Source organism: Macrobrachium nipponense, chromosome 21 (genome assembly GCF_015104395.2).
Source record: "Macrobrachium nipponense isolate FS-2020 chromosome 21, ASM1510439v2, whole genome shotgun sequence".
Lineage (NCBI taxonomy): Eukaryota > Metazoa > Arthropoda > Malacostraca > Decapoda > Palaemonidae > Macrobrachium > Macrobrachium nipponense.
This window is the reverse complement of record NC_087212.1, coordinates 73,684,671-73,707,858: the sequence shown is the minus strand read 5'-3', so window position 1 is coordinate 73,707,858 and position 23,188 is coordinate 73,684,671. Positions and strand designations below refer to the sequence as shown.

At 39.9% G+C, this 23,188-nt stretch overlaps 1 protein-coding gene across 2 annotated transcripts in view; it reads right to left on the bottom strand.

Moving 5' to 3' along the window:
* Positions 1-342: 342 nt before the first annotated feature.
* The window catches only part of LOC135198170 (dolichyl-diphosphooligosaccharide--protein glycosyltransferase subunit STT3B-like), a 132,264-nt gene continuing 109,418 nt past the window's right edge, over positions 343-23,188 (bottom strand). The window contains exons 13-15 of one of the 2 annotated variants that reach the window (XM_064225689.1): positions 17,757-17,844; positions 4,962-4,982; positions 343-628 (exon numbers count right to left, since the gene is read on the bottom strand). In XM_064225689.1, the coding sequence (XP_064081759.1) occupies positions 548-628; positions 4,962-4,982; positions 17,757-17,844 (190 nt within the window). In that variant the 3' untranslated portion in view covers positions 343-547. The remainder of the gene's footprint in view (positions 629-4,961; positions 4,983-17,756; positions 17,845-23,188) is intronic. The other variant, XM_064225690.1, reaches the window with a different exon arrangement.

The following is a 23,188-nucleotide window of genomic DNA, read 5'->3' as shown; positions in this document are numbered from 1 at the left end:
AAGGAAAATCTGTAATTGCCTCTTATATAAAATATTCACTCTGCAAAAAAAACCCCAAAAACTGTAATAAGAAAGTTGATAACATAAAACATCTCTACAAACTGCATACAAAAACAAATTACTGTACTATAAAAGTTAAATTTGGAGAGGAAATACATTTTCCAGTGTTTAAATATTTTTTTACTATGTCACATACAAATAACATGTAGCACTAAAACAGTACAGTTTTCATGCTGACTGGCTAAAAATATGATAATTTGAAACAAAAATAAGGATATTCCTTTCTTTTACCTACCTTCAGAAACTGGAGGATCTTTGGGAATTTCAGAATAATAAAACACCTTTCACCAAACTCCTTTATTGGTGAATAATACAACTCATTTTCCCTATACTGGTTGCATATATTAAGAACTTTTAAGAAGACAAATCTAAACCCCTGATTCAAAAATCAAACATTTACAAAACAAAATAATGTAACAAATTTCACAAGCTCATTAGAAGTAACAAAAACAATAATAATAATAAAAAAAAACTACAAACGGTAACACTAAGTAGGCTTTGCTTTGGGTCGATGACCCTTTACTACTACTGGCCGATTCTTGATAGTTCCACGGCGCTTCTTGCTCGTCTGTGAAAAAGGAAAGTAGATGCTTTTACAATAAAAATATTACAAATGTAGTGCACAGTAAAAAAGAGCTTTTACAGGCCCTCCAATCTTTTAAATACATTTTCACTACTTGGTATAATTCTCATCATTCAAACTAAACAGTAAACCCATTTATTTATAAGGTAAGGTTTTGAAAGCAAATACTTGTGTCAAAAGTATTCTGCCACTAAGTAGCACTTTCAATAAAAATCAGTAATTCCATGTAGCACTATGTATAACTTTACAAGAAACAAAAACTATCAAAACACTAAAAATTATTATTTGAAGGGTAACATTTAGACAGTCATTACATTAAAACATCATAAACTGTCATTATTTAACTATTAAACATACATGAATGAACTACTTTTCCACAAAAATAACAAAAGGGAAAAAACAATAAAGGGAATGGTACCATTAAATTAAATATAAAAGCTCAATTGTACGATTCTGTCCCGTAGAAGTGCCGACTGCAACAATTACAGTCCAATCCCCATCCTGACTGTTCATAGAAGTACAATAAATCTAGATACTGTACTTGCTTTCCAACAGCCAGAATGCGCACACAAAACAACAAGGTGCTTATGACATTCTCAGAGATTAAGATTTAATAAGAAATCAGGTAGTGGATAATTTAAATATTTAATTGATTTTGGTACTAACTTTGAATCTGTTTTTAAGTCAAGTACACTGGAAATAATGTTCTCAATTCCATTCACAGTTTTTGTAAGAAATTGACAACAGAGAATAGCTGTTGATTTTTTTCCCCAGTCAAAACCTATCATTCTTGTATTTCAGAGTAAATTTCTGACACCTTAGTTATTTTTTTTATAACATGATTACATACCATATTAGTCAAAATAAAATAATACAGTATGTGGACGTTACCCAAAAAGTGTGTGCTTAAATTCCTGTCAAGTCATGGGGGCTTGAGTGTTAACAGCATCAGGAATCACCTTCTTGGCAAAAAATACCTGATCATTTTCATAACTTAATTTTGCTAATGAGAAGGGCAATGGCATATACTTTTAATTCATGACTACGTACCTTAATAAGTATAAAGCAAAAACTAGAGAATATTAAACTTGAAATTTAAATTTGCAAAAATTATAACTAAAATGGCACTGGAAGATTAAGAATTTGTTCAACTGAGAGGGTTCTCTACTAAGTTAGCACACTAGTCAAGGACTACCCGATTCAAAAGTTATACCATTTTAAACCAGGGGCATCATTTGGGGGGCACTTGACCCCTCAGACACTGATGGTATCCCCCAAGACTTGGTTTGCCCTCTAGCCTTTGCAAATATAATTGTATATTTATATATATAATAAATATATATATGAAGAATCTACTGGTCACTTTTTTACCAGATACATATGCAACTGTAATAGCCACAATGTCCTCTAATTTCTTGAATTCTTTGCTCTTTTTAGGATACGCTTGTCACTACAAAGCTTGAAGATCCAAGTTCAAAGAAATTTTTTTTGCAGAAATTTTGATGTCCGGTACCGGGAAATGAACCCAGGTCCCATAATCACAGAGGTGTCACGTTGCCGACCTGACCACGAGAATGCTTAAAAGTCTACTCCCTCTCATACATACATATACCTGCCGTTTTCAGATATACTTATTTGAGCTGGAATAGACCCATCCTTACCATCGTAGCCAAATGGGCAATCTTTTCCTTCTTAAAATGCATATGTTTATAGAACATTTTGTGCTCAAAATTACTTTTTCTTTCATTCCCCAAAATATTTGCATAAACTCGTGTTACACCCTGTATGTATGATTGCTGCAGCTGTCAAAGAATTACCCTGGATTATAGCAGTAGGTTTTTATCGTAGAAAAAATATCTGAAATAGATTTAAATGAGAAAGTCACTTTTCATATTTCCTATCCTATCAGCTATTTATACTAATACGCTTATGGCAGTAGCCATACATGTGAAACTAATCTTAATTAATTTATATTTAGAAGAAATGAATAGCTGCAGAAAGATTAACCCAAGAAAGCTTTTATGAAAGTAACCCTTTCTTAATGTATTCGTCAGTTTTGACTCCCATAGCTTTTCCAATGTGTCCGGATGAAACAGGATGATATGCAAGGAATTAGATTTAAAAAAAAAAAAAAAATTATATTCTTTTGGTTTTATAGGATTGCTTTTTCCCTTAAGAGATAGCAAGGTCTGAGTAAATTATGTTAAGGAATTATGAAAAGGATAAGAAAAAAGGAGAACATGGCCAATAAAAAAAGAATAACAGAAGTAATGTACAGTGAGCCCCCCGTATTCGCGTTCTCCGGATTCACGGACTCACACACTCGCGGATTTCTCTCGGGAACATTTCCCCGCATTATTCGCGGAAAATTCACGCATTCACGGTATTTTTCTATGAGAAATATCCACAAATTCCTGGTTTTTTTTAATCAATTTCATCATAAAATGCACTTTTTGTGATAAAACTTAAAAAAACCAAGTATAAAAATTTCTAGTGGTTTTTCTTGAGTTTTAACTAACAAACTAGGCTTTTTTAGCGTTTTTATAGGGGTTCCAAACATTCGTGGGTTCTAACTATTCAGGGGGGGGGGAGGGGGGGGGGGGGTCTGGTACGCATCCCCTGCGAATACGGGGGGACCACTGTAATCAAATACAGCACATTAATATAGATATTTTAGAGGTAAATATTCATTCACATTTTATATCCAAGAGAGAATACTGCTGAAAATAAACCTAAGCTAATCAGGTGTGAAAATCAGAAGTCAAATTTAGGACCACAATGTATCATGCAAATTATCTTATTGATCAAAGGACAAAATTAGTTTAACTACACACAGCTATTAAAGAATATTGACGGCTTAATAAATTATTTATCATTTGTAGGAGACAAACTGACGACACCCCAGTACAGTACAATACGTTGGGTCAAGACTCAAGCGGCTACAAAACCAACTTCAAAATGCTTATGCTGTCACGAAGCTCAAGTTGAGAATAACATTAAAATTTGTAGACTCATGGGTATATATTTTCCTTACATTGCAAAATTATCTTTGATAGTTGAATAAATCTACTAAATTCTAATTCAATTTATTTCAAGTATAACATCTTTGAAAGGAAATATTTATTGATAAGTAAATAATCTGGCACCTGCATATAGCAATATTCCCACAACGAACAATGAATTAAGAAACTACGCCAATAGTTGGTTGCTGAATGTACTATCTGTATTGAGGAAAATCTTTACGTACTTTAGTAGCATTATTAAGAATTATACTTTATACCATCTTATGTACGTACATGTTATTCAATGTTAAAAATTCATTCTTAAAGTAAAGAAACTAAATGTTTTGCTCCTGATACGTAATTTGTTCAGAACAGTGAAAATATTAAAGTACTATGACTTATTGTATTTCTTAAGAGTAAATGGGAGTAAACAATTATTATAGTGTACACACATTATTGAATGATTGAAAAATAAAATTATTCTATTTAAATTACATTACTGTTACAGTTTTTTATTTTGACTTAAAATTTATTTTAGTGCTATATACATATTTGGCTACAAATAAAACTCAAAATTCATGCTTATGCAATTTTGTTATCACACATGAATAGTATATAACTACTATGCTGCTTTTGTTATTCAGTGTTCAGCGATAAAAAGAAGAAAGAAACTGTTCAGTATAACCATATCTTCCTAAAGACACCTATCAATCATATACAAACTTACTGAAAAAGATACCTTGGTAACATAATGACCACTGCTGGGATTAAGTTACCTTTGACCCCATGATATTTTTGCTTAGCAATAGGTTTTTTCAGAACTAAACCCCATCATAACAGGGGGAGCATCTCTGCTTTTAGTCTAAAGTTCTCTACAAGGCTTTTATCTTCTGGTATGGTAAGTAGAGAGTCAGACTTCTATACAGTATTCAAAAATATTATTCATGCAATTCAATCAATGTTACCTTAACTAAAAATTACACTCTATCAATCACTTCTGAGGTGGGTTGAATTGTATAGTATATACATAAGGTGGTCTATAACTACAACACAAGACACAACTTCTGCTCAGAAGTTAAAGGATAAAGTAAAAAGGAACAGTTTACAAAGGAACTTCGACAGTTTACATAAAAAATTGGCAAGCTCATTAAAACATCAATACAATTCAATACGAATACCACATTCGAGTTATGTAGATGCTCCAATAAGGTCAAAATATGCACAACTTTAATAAGAATTGTTTACATAAATCATGCTACTACTAGAAAAGAGATAAAATGTATCTCTTTGGTAATGCACTTTCACTTGTTACTCACATCATGATCGCTATATAGCTCCTGACGAATGCAAGGCAGAAGTAAACAAGCCATTAGTTATGCTCTATTTTAAGCTTTGCATATCAATGATTAGAAGTATAAATAAAAATAAAATAATAATAATAATAATAAAAATAATATTAATAATAATAACAATGGAAACATTACGTATAATGATGAAACCTTGATTTTCATAGCGCCACAATACATGCAGGCTGAAGAATAAAGCATATCAATGCAGATACCACAGTCATAAGGGGTAATAAATGTTCAATATAAAGCATTGCACTGTACATCAGTTTTACTACCAGCAAGATCAAAATGAGAGCAGGAGTACTTCTGTAGCTGGAAAAATGTAAAATCACAATTTTTGAAAGTAAATTGTATTTTTCCTAACTATACAAACCTGAGGTCCTTTAAATAAAGAATTACTATTCAGCGCCAGCTGGACCAGTTGTAAGATTTAATGACAAGGTAGTTCAGCGGTAACTGCTTGTCCGATGGTCGGGAGTCCCGCCTGACTGGATGTAAACATTCCACTTTGCTTTAGGCCCAGGAACAGAGTGAGGGGTGGCATGAGGTGGGCCTATATTTAAAGGCCCTCAGGTTTGTATAGTTAGGAAAAATACAATTTACTTCCAAAAATTGTGATTTGTTCCGACACGTTATACAAACCATCAGTCCTTTACATAAGGAAGACTCACTTATTGGTAGGAGGAATTTGAGTCTTGTGAACTGGTGTTTGCCCAATCTGGGTTCCCTCACTGGTCATAAGAGCAAATGGGGGGAACCTAGCCTCTGTCCAACTGATCAGAGTGAGAACTGCAGGATCAGCGGCCAGACCTCTGGACCAATTCATAAGAGGGAGGGATGCTTACCTCTTATGAATAGCAAGCAAGAACTTAAGTCATAAGTAAGAAGCCAAATATAAAGCATTGGGTTTATCTCTTACTGTGTCCGCTTCCCCCCTTGCTAGGGAAGGGACGGATACACTTCTATCCCTAACTAAAGAGATGATAGAATGGAGCTCAGTCACAAAGCTTACCTGCACCATCGTCCTGTCCAGCCAGTCACACACTTATTCATTCTCATTCGTGCGATATCACAAGGACGAGATGCAACCTTGTCCTGTTAAAGGAGCTGGGTAAGCTAAACTTGTTGAGCAACCACCACGGGTCCCAAGGAAAAAGTGTCCAAGGACCTATGGTCAATATCCCAAAGGTAGGAGGAGGTGAAGGTGGTCTGGTTGGACCACAGCCCTGCCTTCAGCACCTGTGGAACTGACAAGTTCTTGCAGAATGCTAGGGTTGGACCAAAACCTCTAACTTCGTGGGCTCTTGGACAAAAGGTACTGGTGTCGGCACTCCTCTAGGAGTCTTACGCTTTCCTGATCACCTCACGAAGCCAGAAAGAAACAGTGTTCTTGGACACTTCTTTCTTGGTCACCCCAGAGCTAACGAAGAGGCATCGACACTCAGGCCTGAGGTGTCGAGTTTTCTTCAGAAAGCTCCATAGCACTCTCACAGGACAAAGTAGCATCTCTTCCGTATCATTACCAGTAAAGCCCTCTAGGGAGAGGATCGTGAAGGATTCGTACCTGGCGTCAGGGACCAAAGGGTTCCGAGTCTTCGCTACGAAATCTAGGATGAAATAGAGCGTAACTGATCCCCATTCCCTCGAGGATTGACATCGAAGGAAAGTTCATGAAGTTCTCCTACTCTCTTCGCCGATGCCAGGGACAACAGAAAGATGGTCTTGAGGGTCAGGTCCCTATATGACAACTCCCGGAGAGGCTCGTAGGGTCTACGAGTCAAACTCCTTAAGACGAGTCACATCCCACTCGGGCCCTGAGTTCCCTGGGTGAGCAAGACCTCTCGAAGCTCCTCATTAGGAGAGATATTTCCATGGCGAAGGAAATATCAACTCCTCGCAGCTTGGAGGAAATATAAACTCCTTGCAGCTTAAGGACTAGGGCCAGAGCAGCTCTGTATCCTTTGACTGCTAAGACAGAGAGGAGCTTCTCGCAGCGAAGGAAGATCTGGAAATCTGCTACCTGCTGAAGAGTGGCTCTGAGTGGAGAGACCTCCCCCCCCTGGTCTACTACACCAACCACAAGACGGACCACTTTCCCTGGTATACTGCTGCAGAGGACTGTCTGAGGTATCCAGCCATCTCTGTTGCTGCTCGGCAAGAAAAGCCTTTCGCTCGCAAAAGATGGTGGATATCTGCCAGCCGTGAAGACACAAGGAATGTACTGCCTGGTGGTACCGTTCTACATGCGATTGACACAGCAGGTTGTGCCATGGGGGAATCTCTCGCGGTGCCTCCGAGAGAAGAGCCTGAGGCCATTTGGGTGTCACCAGAATCATCCGAAGATTGCTGGTGACCAGCACCCTGCTGATCACCTTGCGAATCAAGCAGAACGGGGGAAGTCCGTAAACTACGAGGTTGTCCCCCGGATGTTGGAACGCATGCTCTGCAGCTGTCCATGGATCCTGCACAACTGAAAAGAAAACCTGAAGTTTTCTGTTGTGCCGGGTGGCAAACAGATCCACTACTGGATGCCCCCACAGGTTGAAGAGCCTTTCCGCCACGTCTGGGTGAAGAGACCACTCTGTCCCAATCACCTGATTCTGGTGGCTGAGCTTTTCTGCCACTACATTCCTCTTGCCTGGAATGTATCTCGCTGACAGCTCTACCGAGTGAGCTACGGCCCACTTGTGCACCTGCATCGTAAACTGGTGTAACGGGAGGGACACTAGGCCCCCTTTGTTGACGTATGCCACTACCATGGTGTTGTCACTTATCAACACAACTGAGTGTCCCATCAGTTGTTCCCAGAATTCTTGGAGCACGAGAAACGCTGCCTTGAGTTCCAGGAATTTGATGTGAAAGTGCTTGTCTTGATGGTTCCACACTCCTGCAACCAGCAACTCTTCCAAGTGTGTGCCCCAACCCTCGGTCGATGCGTCTGAGAACAGAAGCATCTCCAGAGGGGAGTGCGCAGCAGCACTCCTATTAAGAGGTTCCAGTCGTCGTCTAGCCACCAGGCTAGATTCTCCCTTACTTCCTCCGTAAGAGGAACCAGGAAGGATTGTGGATCCCGTGCCTGTGACCAGCACTCCTTTAGTCTTCACTGAAGAGACCGCAGGTGAAGATGCCCGTGAGGGACTAATTTCTCTAGTGACGACAGGTGACTGATCACGGCTTGCCACTGCTGAGCTGACTGTTCCTGTCGTGACAGGAACCGTCTGGCTGCTTCCCTGAACATGCTGATCCACAAGTCTGCAGGGAAGACTCGTGCTGCTACTATACAGATCAGCATGCCCAGGTACTTTATCCTCTGCTTGGGTTCAAGATCTGACACTCACCTCTTGAAGCAAAAGAGGAAGGCTGGGTCTTTTCTCACGCTACCCTCGATGGTGCTGACATCTTGGGAGTGGAGGAAGCGCTAGGCAAGCTCCGAGGCTTAGCTGCAGTTGAACGAGACTGCCCAGAAGTCTTCGCAACTGCCTGGTGTACTAAGTGATCACTGTCCTCAGCTCTACGCTTTTCCATCGCAACGTCCACCATCTCTCTGGAGAAGAGAGAGGAGGAACCCAGCAACAGTCTGTTCTGCAGACCCAACGTTACCTCGTGACCGGCAGCCCTGGTTACGCGAGTCAGGACTGTGTCCCTTCTACTCAAAATTAGGTTGGCCCACAGGTTGGCCATCTGGTGGGCAAGGTAGGAGATGGCCCTACCTCCAGACTGGCAGAGTCTCCAGAATGCCGAGTCTTCCCAAGGAACCATAGCTCCCGAGGAGGCTGCGATTCTGGATACTGTGAGGGACCACAGATCCAGCCAGGAGACAGCCTGGAAAGCTGCCATGACAGTGGATTCCAGGGCCGATGCCTCTTGCTGCAAGAACCAGAGGTTCTCTGACAGCAGGTGTTGAAGAGGCACCCCCGGAGTTAGGCAAGCTAACTCCGGATCAACCTGCTTGGTTGGCAACGGCTGACGAGGCAGAGGAGGGGGAAGCAGCTTGTCCGACCTGCTGGCCCTGAGTGAGGCTTCTTGTCCAGAGACAAGGGCGTTTACTTGGTCCAGCACTCCGTCAGCCAAGGAAGACCAGGGTAGCCCCACCGGCGCTCTGGGTTCCTTCTTAGGACCCCAGAACGACTCTAACCTCAATGGACGGTCAGAGGGAGCAACCACTGATCCTTCCCCAAGGTCGTTGTGCTGACGAATCAGCACAATGACCTCTGTCTCTGGCGGGTGATCGCGTTCTGAGGCGATGGACTGCCAGGTCCATCTGGACTGATCCCCTCCCGAGACACTCTTCCTTCAGGAGGACCCCAGACCAAACCAGGCTCATTGGCTCTCGTGGCCGGACTATGAGGAACGCACTCCTCGCTGTCACTCCTGTTCGCCTCGCTCCTCGTGGTGTAGCCTGAGGAGGTTGAAGGGACAGGTGAGGAAGACCTGACGCTCCAACCCTGCCTACCAGCAGAACCGGTAGGCTGGAGGGACTGCAGGTGATCGCCAACCCACGGTGGTGATCGAGCTGCAGGTCTGGACCAGCGGTCTCCCTGTGGAAAAGCGCTGGACCAAGGATGGTAGCGTCAGTTTCGTGCATCAGGGGAGCTGCTACCAGCAGTGCGAACCGTCCGATCATGCTGATGGGATCAACAGTCGGGTGACTGGTAGTGTCCACTACCGTGGTGAAAGCGAGCACCGTCCTCATGACGTGCCACGGTCCCAGAAGCAGCCGAAGCTGTTCCTGGTGACTGGGGGAACCTCTTCCCAGCCTCGGCATGTGAACAGTCTGGTGGGACCGTCACTCAACCCTGGGCACCAGATGACCGCTGCGCGAGCGATTGCCAGTCTGGCAAGTCACCCGAGCGACTCTTACTATCCTTCCGCTCCGTGCCTGGGTCCTGACGGTGAGTGTACTCAGCCGTCTGGACCTTGGCTGCACGGTCACCCATAGGTGACCGTACACTCAGTGTCGCTCGTGGGCAAGTGGCCAAAACGGTTCCCGGTCCGAAGTTGGAACCTCTGGAGCCAGGAGCAGAGGTACCAGGGGTGGCTGGTACCTCCATGGTGCCCGTCTCCTCTTCCCTGAGGAAGGAGAGACGGGGCCTGTTCCTGGAGGAAAGGGAGGGCCAGCGGAAGACCCACTTGTCTCACCGGAGTGAGACAGACCCTTAGAAGTCTGTGTGAGACGTCTTGAGGGGGGGGGGGGGGGAGGGGCAATAAGGCCACCTTCTTCTTCAGGTGGGGAGCCTTGGAAGTCGAAGGGGAAGCAGCAGAAGACGACGACACCTTCCTCTTCTTGGACTTCTTCACCAACTTCCTCAGGACAGCTGACAGGTGGCTGCGGTGGCAACGGGGCCCAGCTCCACCTGGCTGGAAGGACCTGAAGGAGAGGCAGCACTTACATGGGCAGGAACAGTGGCAACAGGTGGACGATCTAGGGGTGAGCTCTTCAAGCACTCGAAGTCAGGGGGAGGAGTGAGGACAGCAAAACCAGGAGGAGGGGGTACAAACTCCCTCTTGGGTGTACGTACGGCAATGGAGCCTGCACCGCAGCCGTGGGGGTGACCATCGTCATGTGCTGGGTGTATACCAAGTGAGGAGGAGCTGAGTAACCCGGGGTTGAAACTGCTGTAGTCATCCTTGTCTCCACCCTGTGAGTAACCGGGGCTGCAGCTAGATGAAGGAGGAGCCCTTGAATAGTAGGAGTGCCCGGAAGACTCAGAGCGCGCCACACCTGCTGAAGGTTCCCACCCGTGGAGGTAGACACACCTGAGGAAGCAACAGTCGGGTTAATGGGGGGGGGGGGCCTTCTGCTCGCTCAGCGGGGGAAAGGTCCCCCCCAAGTGGACAGAAGACCCCGAGCACAACTCAAGGTCGGGGTATTGCCCTCCCTCCTCTGCACTTGACAGATCGAGTGAAGAGGCAGAGAGAGACAAGTCCCCCGAAAGGGAGAGAGCCACACGCAAGAGCTGACGAAGAGGGAGAAAAGAAGACGACGCATCTGTCACCAGAGGTGTCGAGGGAGAGCTCTCCTCCGACACCTTGGCGGCCCCATGCGCCCTCCCCCTCCTCTCGTACCGCTCCCACTGCTCCTCCGACCACGAGACCACAACCACCACAAGCATAATCATGAGAACATTCACGCCCTCGGCACCCTGTGCACAGGGCACGGGGGCCCACCACATCACTTAACTGGAAAGCCCCACACTTTCGGCCTCCCACTCCAGGGCACACTCTCCGGTTGGATGGGAGGCGCAAGGGCTTCTCCGAATCGTGGGATTGCACGGTTTCTGCACAATTCAACAAACAAAAACAAAAATACTTACAGCTATACACTCTGATACACAAAGAACAAAGCTGAAAGCTGAAAAGCACATAGGCCATCTCACGACAGAAGGCGGGCAGAGGCAAATATGTCTGCACCCGACGGCGGTTGAAAGCAAAGTGGTATGTTTACATCCAGTCGGACTGGGACTCCAAACCATCAGACAAGCAGTTACCGCCGAACTACCTTGTCATTAAATCTTACGAGCAGTCCAGCTGGCGCTGAATAGTAATTCCTTATGTAAAGGACCGATGGTTTGTGTAACGTGTCGGAACAAATACAAGAATCTCAAAATTTTACAATAAGAAAAATACATAAACTGCAGCTTTGTACGACAAAAAAATAAAATATAGTACACAATCATCTCCTTTTTTCCTGTACTTTATTCTTTTAACCAAACAACAGGCAAAACAATAGGTCAGTACTCTATTAGTTGATATTCAAATTATGATTTGTCTCCCTCCCGAAAACCTTTACTACCTATATTCAAACTGAAATTACATTCACATCATATTGAAAACCTGAAAACCTTGGCAAAATAAAATAGCTCCTTTATTTAGAATTCCCCTTAAAGCCAGATTGTAAGAAAGAATAAATAGCAATATACTGTATTCAAGTGTTACTAGAATAAATCATGACAAACTTACTTTTATTTATTATAAGTGCTGACTCACTTAACCTCATCTTGATATCAAGATTACTTACATCTAAACCCTATTTACTTCATGCATGCTGACAATGGAATACTCCAGTGAGTTGTACCCCTAAATTTAATTATATTAATGAAAATAAAATCCTATCTGGTCCCTGTAAAGCAAAAATGGAACAATATGTACATCCAAAACCAGACACTCACTGTTGGCTGGAGTTTGGATGCAACATAAGATATGCACAACTATCAGTGTTGGATTGTATTTTGTGCATGAAGAGACTGGTTCATGTGGTCTACTCATCATGTAACAAGTGTCATCGGTTAAAAAATGAGGTAAAATCACTTCAAAACAATGTTCACTTTGGTTTGAAGAATGTCATGATTCAAAGATGGATGTGATTAATTTTAATTTATTGCTATATCAGATTTATAACCTCAAACAGATTAATCACCAGCAACTGCAAAAGTAAAATTCTAAACAAAACTAAAATTGAAGTAGTATTCTTAGTAACTGCAATCAAAATGCTAAACAAAACTAAGATTGCAGTACTATTCTTAATAACCAAGCTAAACCACCAAACCTTAAGCCAAAAGGTTTTCTACTGTTTGAACCCAGACTCCTTCATGATGAAAAAAAATTAAGACAAAGCATATTCTTAACTATTTATCAATTCCTTAATTCTTCACTTAATTTCAAGTCCCAACAAACTATTTTCCTCACCGCTGTCCCTAAGCTAAGGGGTCAGCTGCCTTGATGAGCCTTCTCTAACTAATTTTGTAAGAAGCGTTGTTAAACCCTTCTCAAAATTCTCCCTCACTTTATCACTCCATCTAATCCCTTACTTCCCACTTTTCTTTCCAAGCCTTCTTCACTCTTCCCTCCTTACTCAATGTTGCCACATGCCCAAACCATCTCAATCTTGACTCATATAATATCAGTAATCTTTATCACTCTAGCATTTCTCTTGATTTCTTCCCTTTCTAGGCTCTTACCACAGAGATCCCCAAAATCCATTTCAGCAGTAGTATCCTCATATCTGTTCACTCCAGCTTCAACTCATCCTTTCCTCTTAATGCACATCAGCAATGGTCTGATTACAGTACAACTGACATTTATTTTTAGTTAATTTAGCATTTTTTTATCACAAACTACCACTGCCAACTCCCTCCATTTCCCACAAAGTTGTTTTTAAGCTGTTTTCAGCTTAAAGTAGATCCTAATTTTTAAAAACTTTTTACCTGCTTTAAATCTAAGCCTATTTATCTTGTGTAAATAACTATTCCCTCCCTCCCTGGTTGCTGCACACCATAATCTCACTTTTACTTCATACCACTCCCATTCAAGAGATTCCTGCAACTCTCTTGCCCTTCTTTGCAATTTTTCTTCAGCCTCTGCCATAATCACCAGATCATCTGCATATAACAATCCCAAACATTTTCATCCCTAACCTCCTCATTCCATAATATTCTAAAGAATCATACATGCATAAATACAGGAAAAAGTACTTTGAAAGGCATTTACTGTTGCCATAACTAATGGGGTATGGTTCTTCATTCTGCTGTTACCATTAGGTCACTGGTATATAGCAGCTCTCTAAAGCCTTTTACACACCATTATGGTGAACAACAACAAAAGACTCCTTGCTGGACATCAATATTTACCTCTACATATATTATTAAGTAGCTACAACTGTCTTCACTCTACTTCTAATGGTGAGATTTTTAGAAAATACTGAAACTGCTTTTGCTATTCTTAATTTTCTTACAATACCAAATATTTTACCATCACAAACTAAATCTCCCTTAGCTAACAATTTTTTTTAACCTCCAACTTGTTCTACAGCTTCATAACTTTGCCTCATAACAGGAAGTGGACAGGTTTACAAGAATTCTATTTAAATGACTAGCAACTAAAAGCTTTGAGGTACTATTCACACTATGCTTTGGCATTATCATTCTCTAATTAAACACTAATTCCTGACTTGAGCCCTGTGATGCTAAACATACTAAGCTTAAACTTACATCCTTGCAATGCGGCTCTCACAGAATTTTAATTTTGTTTCACTACAAACCCAGAAAATCCCATACATGTCTTTTGTTTAAGAAACAAAAGAAATGTGGTGATTGACAGGTAGTTTACTATTTGTGCTGATGGATCGATAAGTAATCAGTAGTAAGCAGTTTCATTTTCTTTATCAACAGCTTACCGAGATCCACAGTCTCTGCTCAGTTTGCTTTATGAACTGCATTTGCTGTTCATTGGGTCATCAATTCCACAACTTTCATTTTAATCCTTACCTCCTTCCTTTTGTTCACTTCCAAGCGATAGTAGTTAATAAATCCATATCATATTTTAGGAATTACACCCGCCTTGTTGGAAGTAATTTAATGATAAAGTTCTTTGGTATCCACCTTTTTGCTTCTCTCATTTACATGTCTCTTTGGTGTTGGTAAGCATTTTTACTCATATATCCTAAAGATCACAAGCATGAAACATAAAATGGAAAAATTATTCTTTTATATGCCTTTCCCTGAAATAGAGCCAGTAGAGCAGTGAATGGTTTCATTTCATTGACTGACATCTGTTTCATACCATTTTAGTGCACGTGATATTATAGGCAAACTTGCTATTTATGCATCTAGAAACTGATTAGCAAATCAGTTCATTACCATTATAATGTGCATAAAAAAAAACTCCCAAGGGGTTTCCCTTATCATGAACAATGTATTTCAGTTTTGGGTGAATGAAAAGGAACTCCCCTCCTTATTGGCTACTGTCCAGTAACTTGGCAATACGATGCTCCAATCTAAAATACTTTTCTTCAAAATTAGATGTATCTAATTCAGTCTATGTTAAGAGGCTTCCGAGCTGCTACTCAGTCTCTCATAGTCACCATCAGTCTCTACATCGAGTGCTGATAATATCTCTTCAGGCAAAAGATTTTTCTTTCACTTTGGAACGCTCATTTTGGGGGATAAATGGGATAAAAACAAATTGTTTACCATTGAACACACGAACATAGCAGGAGGCATTAGGTACATGTCCTCTGTCAGACTGTCTTTCTGTTTACAAAACAAGTTGCCATTTACCCCTAAATTAGCTCTTAGTGTTATCACATGATGTTTCTACAATTTGTATAACCATAAAGGGCATTTTTGAGTTGATCAGAGTGGCACCAGCCTTGAATGGGGGAGAACGTGTTATTGTGTTGAAGGTGGTGTGATATGGCAGCAGGCAGCCAGGATATGACGTTGGTGATGCTTACCAGGTTCAAAATATGGCAGTAAAGCAATTAATTCACTTAAAAGTGAAATGGGACAATCTCTTAGGTGTGAAGCAACTTGATTACCTAAAGCCAGAATGATTTGAGTCTCTAACTGGGAAGTAGCTGATAACACTAGTAGAATAGCTTGGATCCAAAACAGTAAAGTGGCCATGACCTAAAAAAAGTAGAGTAGCTCAGACCTTACTGAATGAGTAACTTGGAACCTTAACAGAAAAGCAGCACAGGTCTTTAGCTACTGAATGACTTTAGTAGTCATCTGACGAGGAGTGACTCAAGCTCTTTGATGTAAAGTGGCTTAGATCCTGTAAAAAGAGTGGCTCACATTAAAAATCAAATGCCTCTAAAGACTTAATATAAGAGTGATTTCTTTTGAGAAAAAAGCAGCTCTGATCCATTGAAGTATAGCAGCTTGGAGTCACAGATGAAGAACAGCTATAGTCCTTAGACAACAAAAGTTTGGAGCCTTTGAAATGAAGTGGCTCCGTGTTTTAACAAGGAAGCAACTTTGGTGCAGTAAGAAATCAATTTATGTCCACAGTATGTTCTTGGTTATTGATTCTGCAAGCAATTTTGCAAGCAATTTTGCCAGAACTTCCAGGCATACAGGTAAAGAAACTTCATTGCTAAGATGGGAAGGGAACACTTTAGCAATCAGCTGCTCTGTTTCTGCTACATTCTCCTGAATGCCTTAACTAATAACAGACTTAGGAAAAAAAGCCAAACTTGATGAAGTAAGAGTAGCAGCAAAAGTGTAGCTGAAATCAGCACTGGCATCTGATACACTAGTACATCTCAGATCTGAGCAGGCAACTGATCTGGCACTACCAACAAAGTTATAGAAATCAACAATCAATCACAAATTAGAGGCTGAGTAAGGTTTTGCAACTGGAATCTAAACAAAAATCCGAGGGGAAGACAGGAACATCAGATCTGTATTCCCAATTAAATTCTTTCCACTGCACCTCAAAGCAATCTACACATGAGAGTACAAGTAATATCAGGTGAACACACCTGTAACTGACAGGCTGAAAATAAATCACGTGGGCCCTGCAACACTGTCTACATAGGCATTACTTGGCATGCTTGGTATACCAGGGAACCTATGCCGACACAAGAACAAATATCTAACAATTAAGAATAGTGCAAAATGATGAAATACTACAACCACAGAGACAAAAATGCACAAATGATTGGCCATAATTAATTATCCTAAAACATCCCAAAGCACAACGAATCTAAACAAATTCAAAATAAGCAAAATACATAGAAATGCATAGAGGGAATCAAGACAAAAAGGGGAATACAATAACAGTACAAGTGTAAGACAATAGTAAAGTAAAACACTAATTTGCTTACTTTTCCATTATTATTAATGTAAACAATTTGTATGGCAAAATCTGTACTTTGAGATAACTAAACAAAAGCTAATTAACAAACTACACAGAACCAACTAATTTATATTGTAATTAATCATTACCTTACGAAATCCACCTAACAATAAAAAAACTTACTAATAACTAATCCTGGGCACAACAGTTTTAGGAATGAAGTAAGCTTATATCTTTGGACAAACAAAAACTGAGCTAGGAAGACAGCTAAGTCCCCATGGACCTTAATGAACATTCACACTAGTCACCAAAGTACTACCCTTCTTCCTTCAAATACATTTTGTCTGGAAAAATTTTGATACACAAAATGGAAACTATAGTAATATACTGGTTTGTACTTAAAAAATTATTTTTTACTAGATTCTTTGAGGGCCTTTCTTGTTACTGTTCTTAGTATATAAGTAGTACACACAATGCCTGACACCAGCTTACTTGGACCTGGTACCCTTTAACAATTGCTCTTCTACATACAAAAACAAAATACAAATAAATAAAAGTATTATTATAAAAGCAAACAAAATACCTGCATCATTCTTTCTTTTAGTTTATGACTATGTTGATGTTTTTAATCAATGCCTTTTAGTTACATCAATCGCTAGCCTTGTAGGGTAACCTTTCCAGGGGGCAACACTTGTTATTTCATATACAGTATTCCTGTCCTGAGACCAACCTGTTTTTCTATAAATTCCAGGGCTTTATTCCCTTTCAGTTTAATTATCTCTGTATGATTTTAAAAGCAAAACTTTTTAGGTTAACTGTTCTAAAGTATATTCATTTTCTGAACCACTGTTGTTAAACAGTTCTCATTAGTTAAAAGTTACATGCATACATTTGTGCATAAACTTGTTTCTGGGGAATTAATAAAAGGTTTCATGTCTAGGAGAAATGCTAGGCTTGTAGTTTTTATGTTTTTTAACATGAGTGTGTTTGGCTTACAGCAGTGTGCATCAAGGCCATTCATATCATAAAAATAACTTTGTAAACTGACAAAATTCTGGCAATTACAGTTCCCAAAACAAAAGTTTTCCATTGTCCCAGCATAGAAAACTATACGAAAATACTTTAAAAAATAATGGACCTGATAGATCTTTGCAAAAATATACCTATACAATATTCTCTTACCTTCTTTGTGATGTAGACATTCCTCCTCCTGACTTTCCTTTGTGATATTGGAATGCGAGGTCGGTTGAACTCATCAGGCTTTTTAACTCTGAAAACAAAATTCAACAAAAAGCACAATATATTTAATATGAAACAGATTATGGATGTTGAATGGCTGAACACATGAAAAAATTAAGCCCAAAAAACACTTGTTAAACGACTTCAAACACTTTCCATCAGATATCTACATGGGAAAATGAAGCCAGAAAAATGACAATTAACAAAATGTACTTTGCTTAATAACTATACAGTAGATTTTCACATTTTTCTGCCCTTACTAGATGGATGACAGGAGTAACAAGAAGAGAGGATTAGAAATGAAAACACATCACGGGCTCAGAAAACATTAATTATTATTATTAATATAAAGGATTAGTTTATCCAAACCTCTGAGCCTAACAACAGCTCTTCTCGGCTGGTTTTCAGGAATTTATCCTTAAAAAAACATGATGATTATATCAAACAAAAAATCTTTGCCTTCAGAAAGAATGCCTTTCAATGTCTAGCTCTGAAAACATAAGCCCCTTTGATGGTTCAAAATTGGACAATCAACTAATAAGTGTTGGACAGTCATTGGTGTTTGGCAAGTAGTATATGTTAGTAACACTTCTTTCTTTTTGAAATGATGACATCCATGTATCAACTTCACTTTTTATATTTTTCAGTTTGTTTGTACGTCGTTGGCACTGATGTCCAATCTATTTGCCAGTCTTGATATATTAAAGGCTCAATTGAGGTTTTCCAGTCTGATACTGATGCATGTGTCATTGTTGATGGAATAGTGCAAGCTAATTTGGCAGCTGTATCTGCTTTTTCGTTTTCTTCAATTCCCACATGCGCAGGAATCCAAAATTTTTATTAGTATGTAGTCCTGATTGAATAAGTTGGTGTATTTTAATTTGGATTGCTTGTACAAGGTGATTTGTAGACTTGTACTTGTTTATAGCATCAATAGCACTTTGAGTCACTGAAAATTATGGTGGAAATTGCTCTCTTCTCAGATATCATGTTCAGTGCTATTTGTTTAATCAATTAATTCATTTTTATTGTTACAGTGGTACCTCGAGATACGAAATTAATCCGTTCCGAAGAGGCCTTCGTATCATGAGTTTTTCGTATCTTGAGCCGCATTTTACATGTAAAATGCCTAATCCGTTCAAAGCCCTACAAAACTCCCCCCAGTAAATTATATTTCCAGGCCTACAACACATATTCTAGGGTTACGACGCCGATCCGACGAAAGAAATAGGACTCCAGAAAGGCAAAATACTGTACATACTTGAGTAATATTCAACTGCATGTAATGGTCAACCCCATTTTTACTGCATATATTAGTACTTTAGCATATGTCCCTTAGCAATAAGCCTAGCCTATGTTAGCAGTTGCTACTGTAGCCTAGTCTATGATTCTGACATCTAAACCTAAGAAGCTAAAAGCTTAGAATATGCCAATAAAATGTATAAATAATCAGTATGTACTCATTTTAAATAATTATTAATCATTAACTATAATACACACACACACACACACACACAAAAACCTTCCAATCGTTTGTTTACATTCAGCTCTTACGAATGAATGAATGATTGGAAGTTTTCTAGCATCCTCAGCTCTTACGAGTACCGAACGATCGCCAAGCAATCACTTTAACTAGCACACAGTAAGCCATAAATTTTCATTAGTATCTCTCTTCAACTAATGAAACTACCAAACAGTATAATAACCATTCATTTCTATTCTTTATTCTATCTTTACCTAATGGAGATACCGAGTTACTGACAGCTATAAAGAAACATATACGTAACATTAAAACAGAAGAAGAATTCTAGAAAATACATATTTGTTGTCTTCGATGATAGCAGTCTGATTTATTTTATATTTTATGATATCTAATTCACAATTATTTTTATTAAATGTATTGCATGTACTCATTTCAAATAATTATTAAGTAACCATGAACTATAATAAACAATCAAACACAAAAAAAAAAGCTTCCAAACTTCTGTTTACATCCAACACTTACGAGCACCGAACGATCGCCAAGCTATCACTTTTTCCTAGCACACAGTAAGACATAAATTTTCATTATCTCTCTTTAACTACTGAAACTACCAAACAATATAATAACCATTCATTTCTATTCTACGTTTTTTTTTTTTTATTAAATGTATTGCATGAATAAGTTTTTCAATTTACAGCATCCTTTTACCAATAGAATACATGGAGCACAAGGGGTAGATGCTGACCAATAGGAGAGCAGGATCTCATGAGGTGACTAGCATCAGGAACCAATGGGAGAGCGGGAGGATGGTGGCGAGTTTACTCAGTTGGTGGCGCGAGAGTTTTAAAATTGTTCTCGGTGGTCCGGGCGAATCTCGGGACTTTACAGCAACAACCTTTCGTAACTTGAACTATTTTCATATGTAGAGCCAAAAAATCTTCGAGTTTGCTTTCGTATGTCGAGTTTTTCGAAAGTTGAGCCTTTCCTATGTCGAGGTACCACTGTATTGTTATTTTCTGCATTGTCGAAATATGGTGGATGTCCTATGTATGGACAGCATATGGTTGATTTTAGGTGGTGTCTATTGATGTATTTAATTTGTGTTGTGACGTCATAGCTGACAGGATGGCGGCGGCGTCTGTTGGATGTAAACAATAACACGAAGAGGAGACACGTGCTTGTGCTGTTTGGTTAGTAAGAGAGAGCTCTCTGTTGAGTAGCAGTTTTTGGGTTGTAAGTCTTTTTGTGGTGTTGTTCGAAGGTTTTATTGGGAGTATACTGGTATTGGAGAATGCCTACAAATGGGTACATTGTACATTTGTGTACAAAAAAAGCTTGATTAGGCTGGGTTAAAATTCAAAACAAGCAGTACCCGGTTATCAGAGGTCTCGGCTAACAGCGATCCGGTTTTATGGAGCTTGTCTAGCGCCATAAAATCGGCAATTTATGGTGCCATAACAGGCTGAGTTTTAGTTATCGGCACCAAAAGGTGCTGATATTAGAGTTATGGCACCATAAAATACCTTAGAGAAGTGACATCAACCAGTTATCGGTGCCATTAACTGAAACTCAAGTGTCATAAGCACCATAAATTGTCAAGTTTCAGTTAGTGGTGGTTTTCGCTATCAGTTTGTAGTATTAGGGTAAAATATCTAGTGGTGACATTGTCTAAGGCATCGTAAGGTGGATTATGACACCCATAGACTTTTGAATTTCAGTTAGCAACAATTTTTGGTTACTGTCAAGCCCTCAGGAATGGAACTCCTGCTGGTAACTGGGGACTGCCTGTATTCAACAATTACAGTAAAACCTCTGTAGATGCCGGGGGTTGGTACCACATGCCCTCCAAACAGCTAAAATTGGCAAATACATAAAAACCCTCTGAAAACACTTGAAACTGCCTATTTTGATAGTTAAAAGGAAAAAAAAAAAACCATTAAAATGATTATTCCTGAGTATTTTAATTTTAATATTTTTATCATAAAAAGTGCATTTAGTCAGGAAAATAGGAAAATACAGTAATTTGTGAATATTTCTCAGTAAAAAAAACTGCAAATAGACAATTTTTCCATGAAATGGCAAATTTTTAATTAATTTGCATATTTCATAGTTTACAAACCTGAGGCCTTAACAATAGGATAATCTTCTAGCACCCGCTACAAACCAATTAAAACAATCAAAGATTGTAAAGCAAGGAATCTGTGGCATCTGGCAACCCACATGTACATAAGATGGAAGCTGGTCATCGACCAAGCTCAGGACTTCGTGACGCATTGCTTTCTTCCAACCCAGTACGCTAGAGGAGGGTAGTATAACGTTAAAACCTTAGGTTTGTAAGCTTTGAAAAATGCAAATTGAATAAAAATTTGCCATTTGTTCATATCCGGAACAAACCTTCGGTCTTAACAATAGAACAGACTTATACATGGAGGGAGGTAGAAGTACCCTGAACCAGCTGGGGGTTCAGCCTACCTGACTACCTTCTTAGAAGCAGAATTTCTAAAGGAGGGGTCATAGCCTGTGAGAATAGGTAGATGAATACCTAAAAAATCAGTCTGCTGGGTTCAGTACAATGCAGTATGGTCAGATTCATTGCACTTCTGGGAGATATCAAACTTTGTCTGTTCCAGTAATAACCCTGTCAAACCTCAGGGATTTCTCACCACTCCCAACTCTCTTGCTAGAGGGAGGAGCATGTGCTACCGAGAATAGATTTGTCTATTGTATAGGAATATAGCAAATAACTATCACCAGCATGACTACAAGATTCATCTGTATCAGACCAGTTCCAGTGTATATGTTATGTCTATTCTTCAACTTGCTTGAAGGAAGAAGAAAGGAACAATGAGAAAGAAAGAGACCAGCCAACTCACTCATTCTCTCTTCCAAACATACTCCTTAGGTAAGATACAAATTGCCCTGTCAGGGGCTAAATGAATTACACAACCTGTTGGGCAGCCACCACAGGGCCCAAGGAAAATGTGTCCAAGGCCTTGTGGGCAATATCCTTCAGATAAAAGGAAGCGAACGTGGCTTGATGTAGCCTAAGAACAGCATTTAAAATTCTATGAACAGTCCTGTTCTTCTTAAAAGCCAGAGAGGAACTTAAACTTATGATCTTGTGCACCCTGAGTGTACAGTCTCCTTAAAAGAACTGAAAAATGAGGAACACGCCTGTGTAATCACCTCGGGTAGCCAGAGGGAAATCGTGTTTTGGAAACTTCCTTTCTGACATGGCCCGTACTGGCAAAGTCTTCAACACCTAGGTCTAAGGTGACGAGTCCTTTTCAGATCACAGCACAGAGCCCTGAAAGGACAAAGCCATAGTTTCTGAAGGTCACCATCCACAAAGTCATTCAGTGAGCGAATTGAGAATGAGGCAAACCTGTCATCATGCACTGAGGGATTCTGAGTTTTGGATACACAAGTTTTTTAAACTGGTAGGAGTGGGTATTTGGTGTCACCGGCTTGTCTTGCCCTCTCCCTTAAAACACTTCTGTACTGAACATTACTGCATGTTAATAAACATAATGGTGAATTATGGGATAATGACTTGCAGAACCTTTCCAACTTTTTTTTCAAGGCAGTGCTTTGCATCCTCCAAGTTTCCTATTCCATAGCTCCTGATCTATTCCTGGAAGACCTACTCTTTGAGCTGGGAACAAATTCACCTCCATTCCCATCAGGGCTGTGATCATCAACTTGGGAGCATCAACTTTGTCATTCTCATTTGTCTGCTCCAGTCACCAACCCTAATCACCTTACATATAAGAGGACCCCTTTTGTCCAGCTCCATGGATCCACCTAATCTCATTATCAACTGTCTTCAAGAATGAAAACTCAAAGATAAAAATACACTGGTTTACAAATAGTTTTGGGATATGAACATATA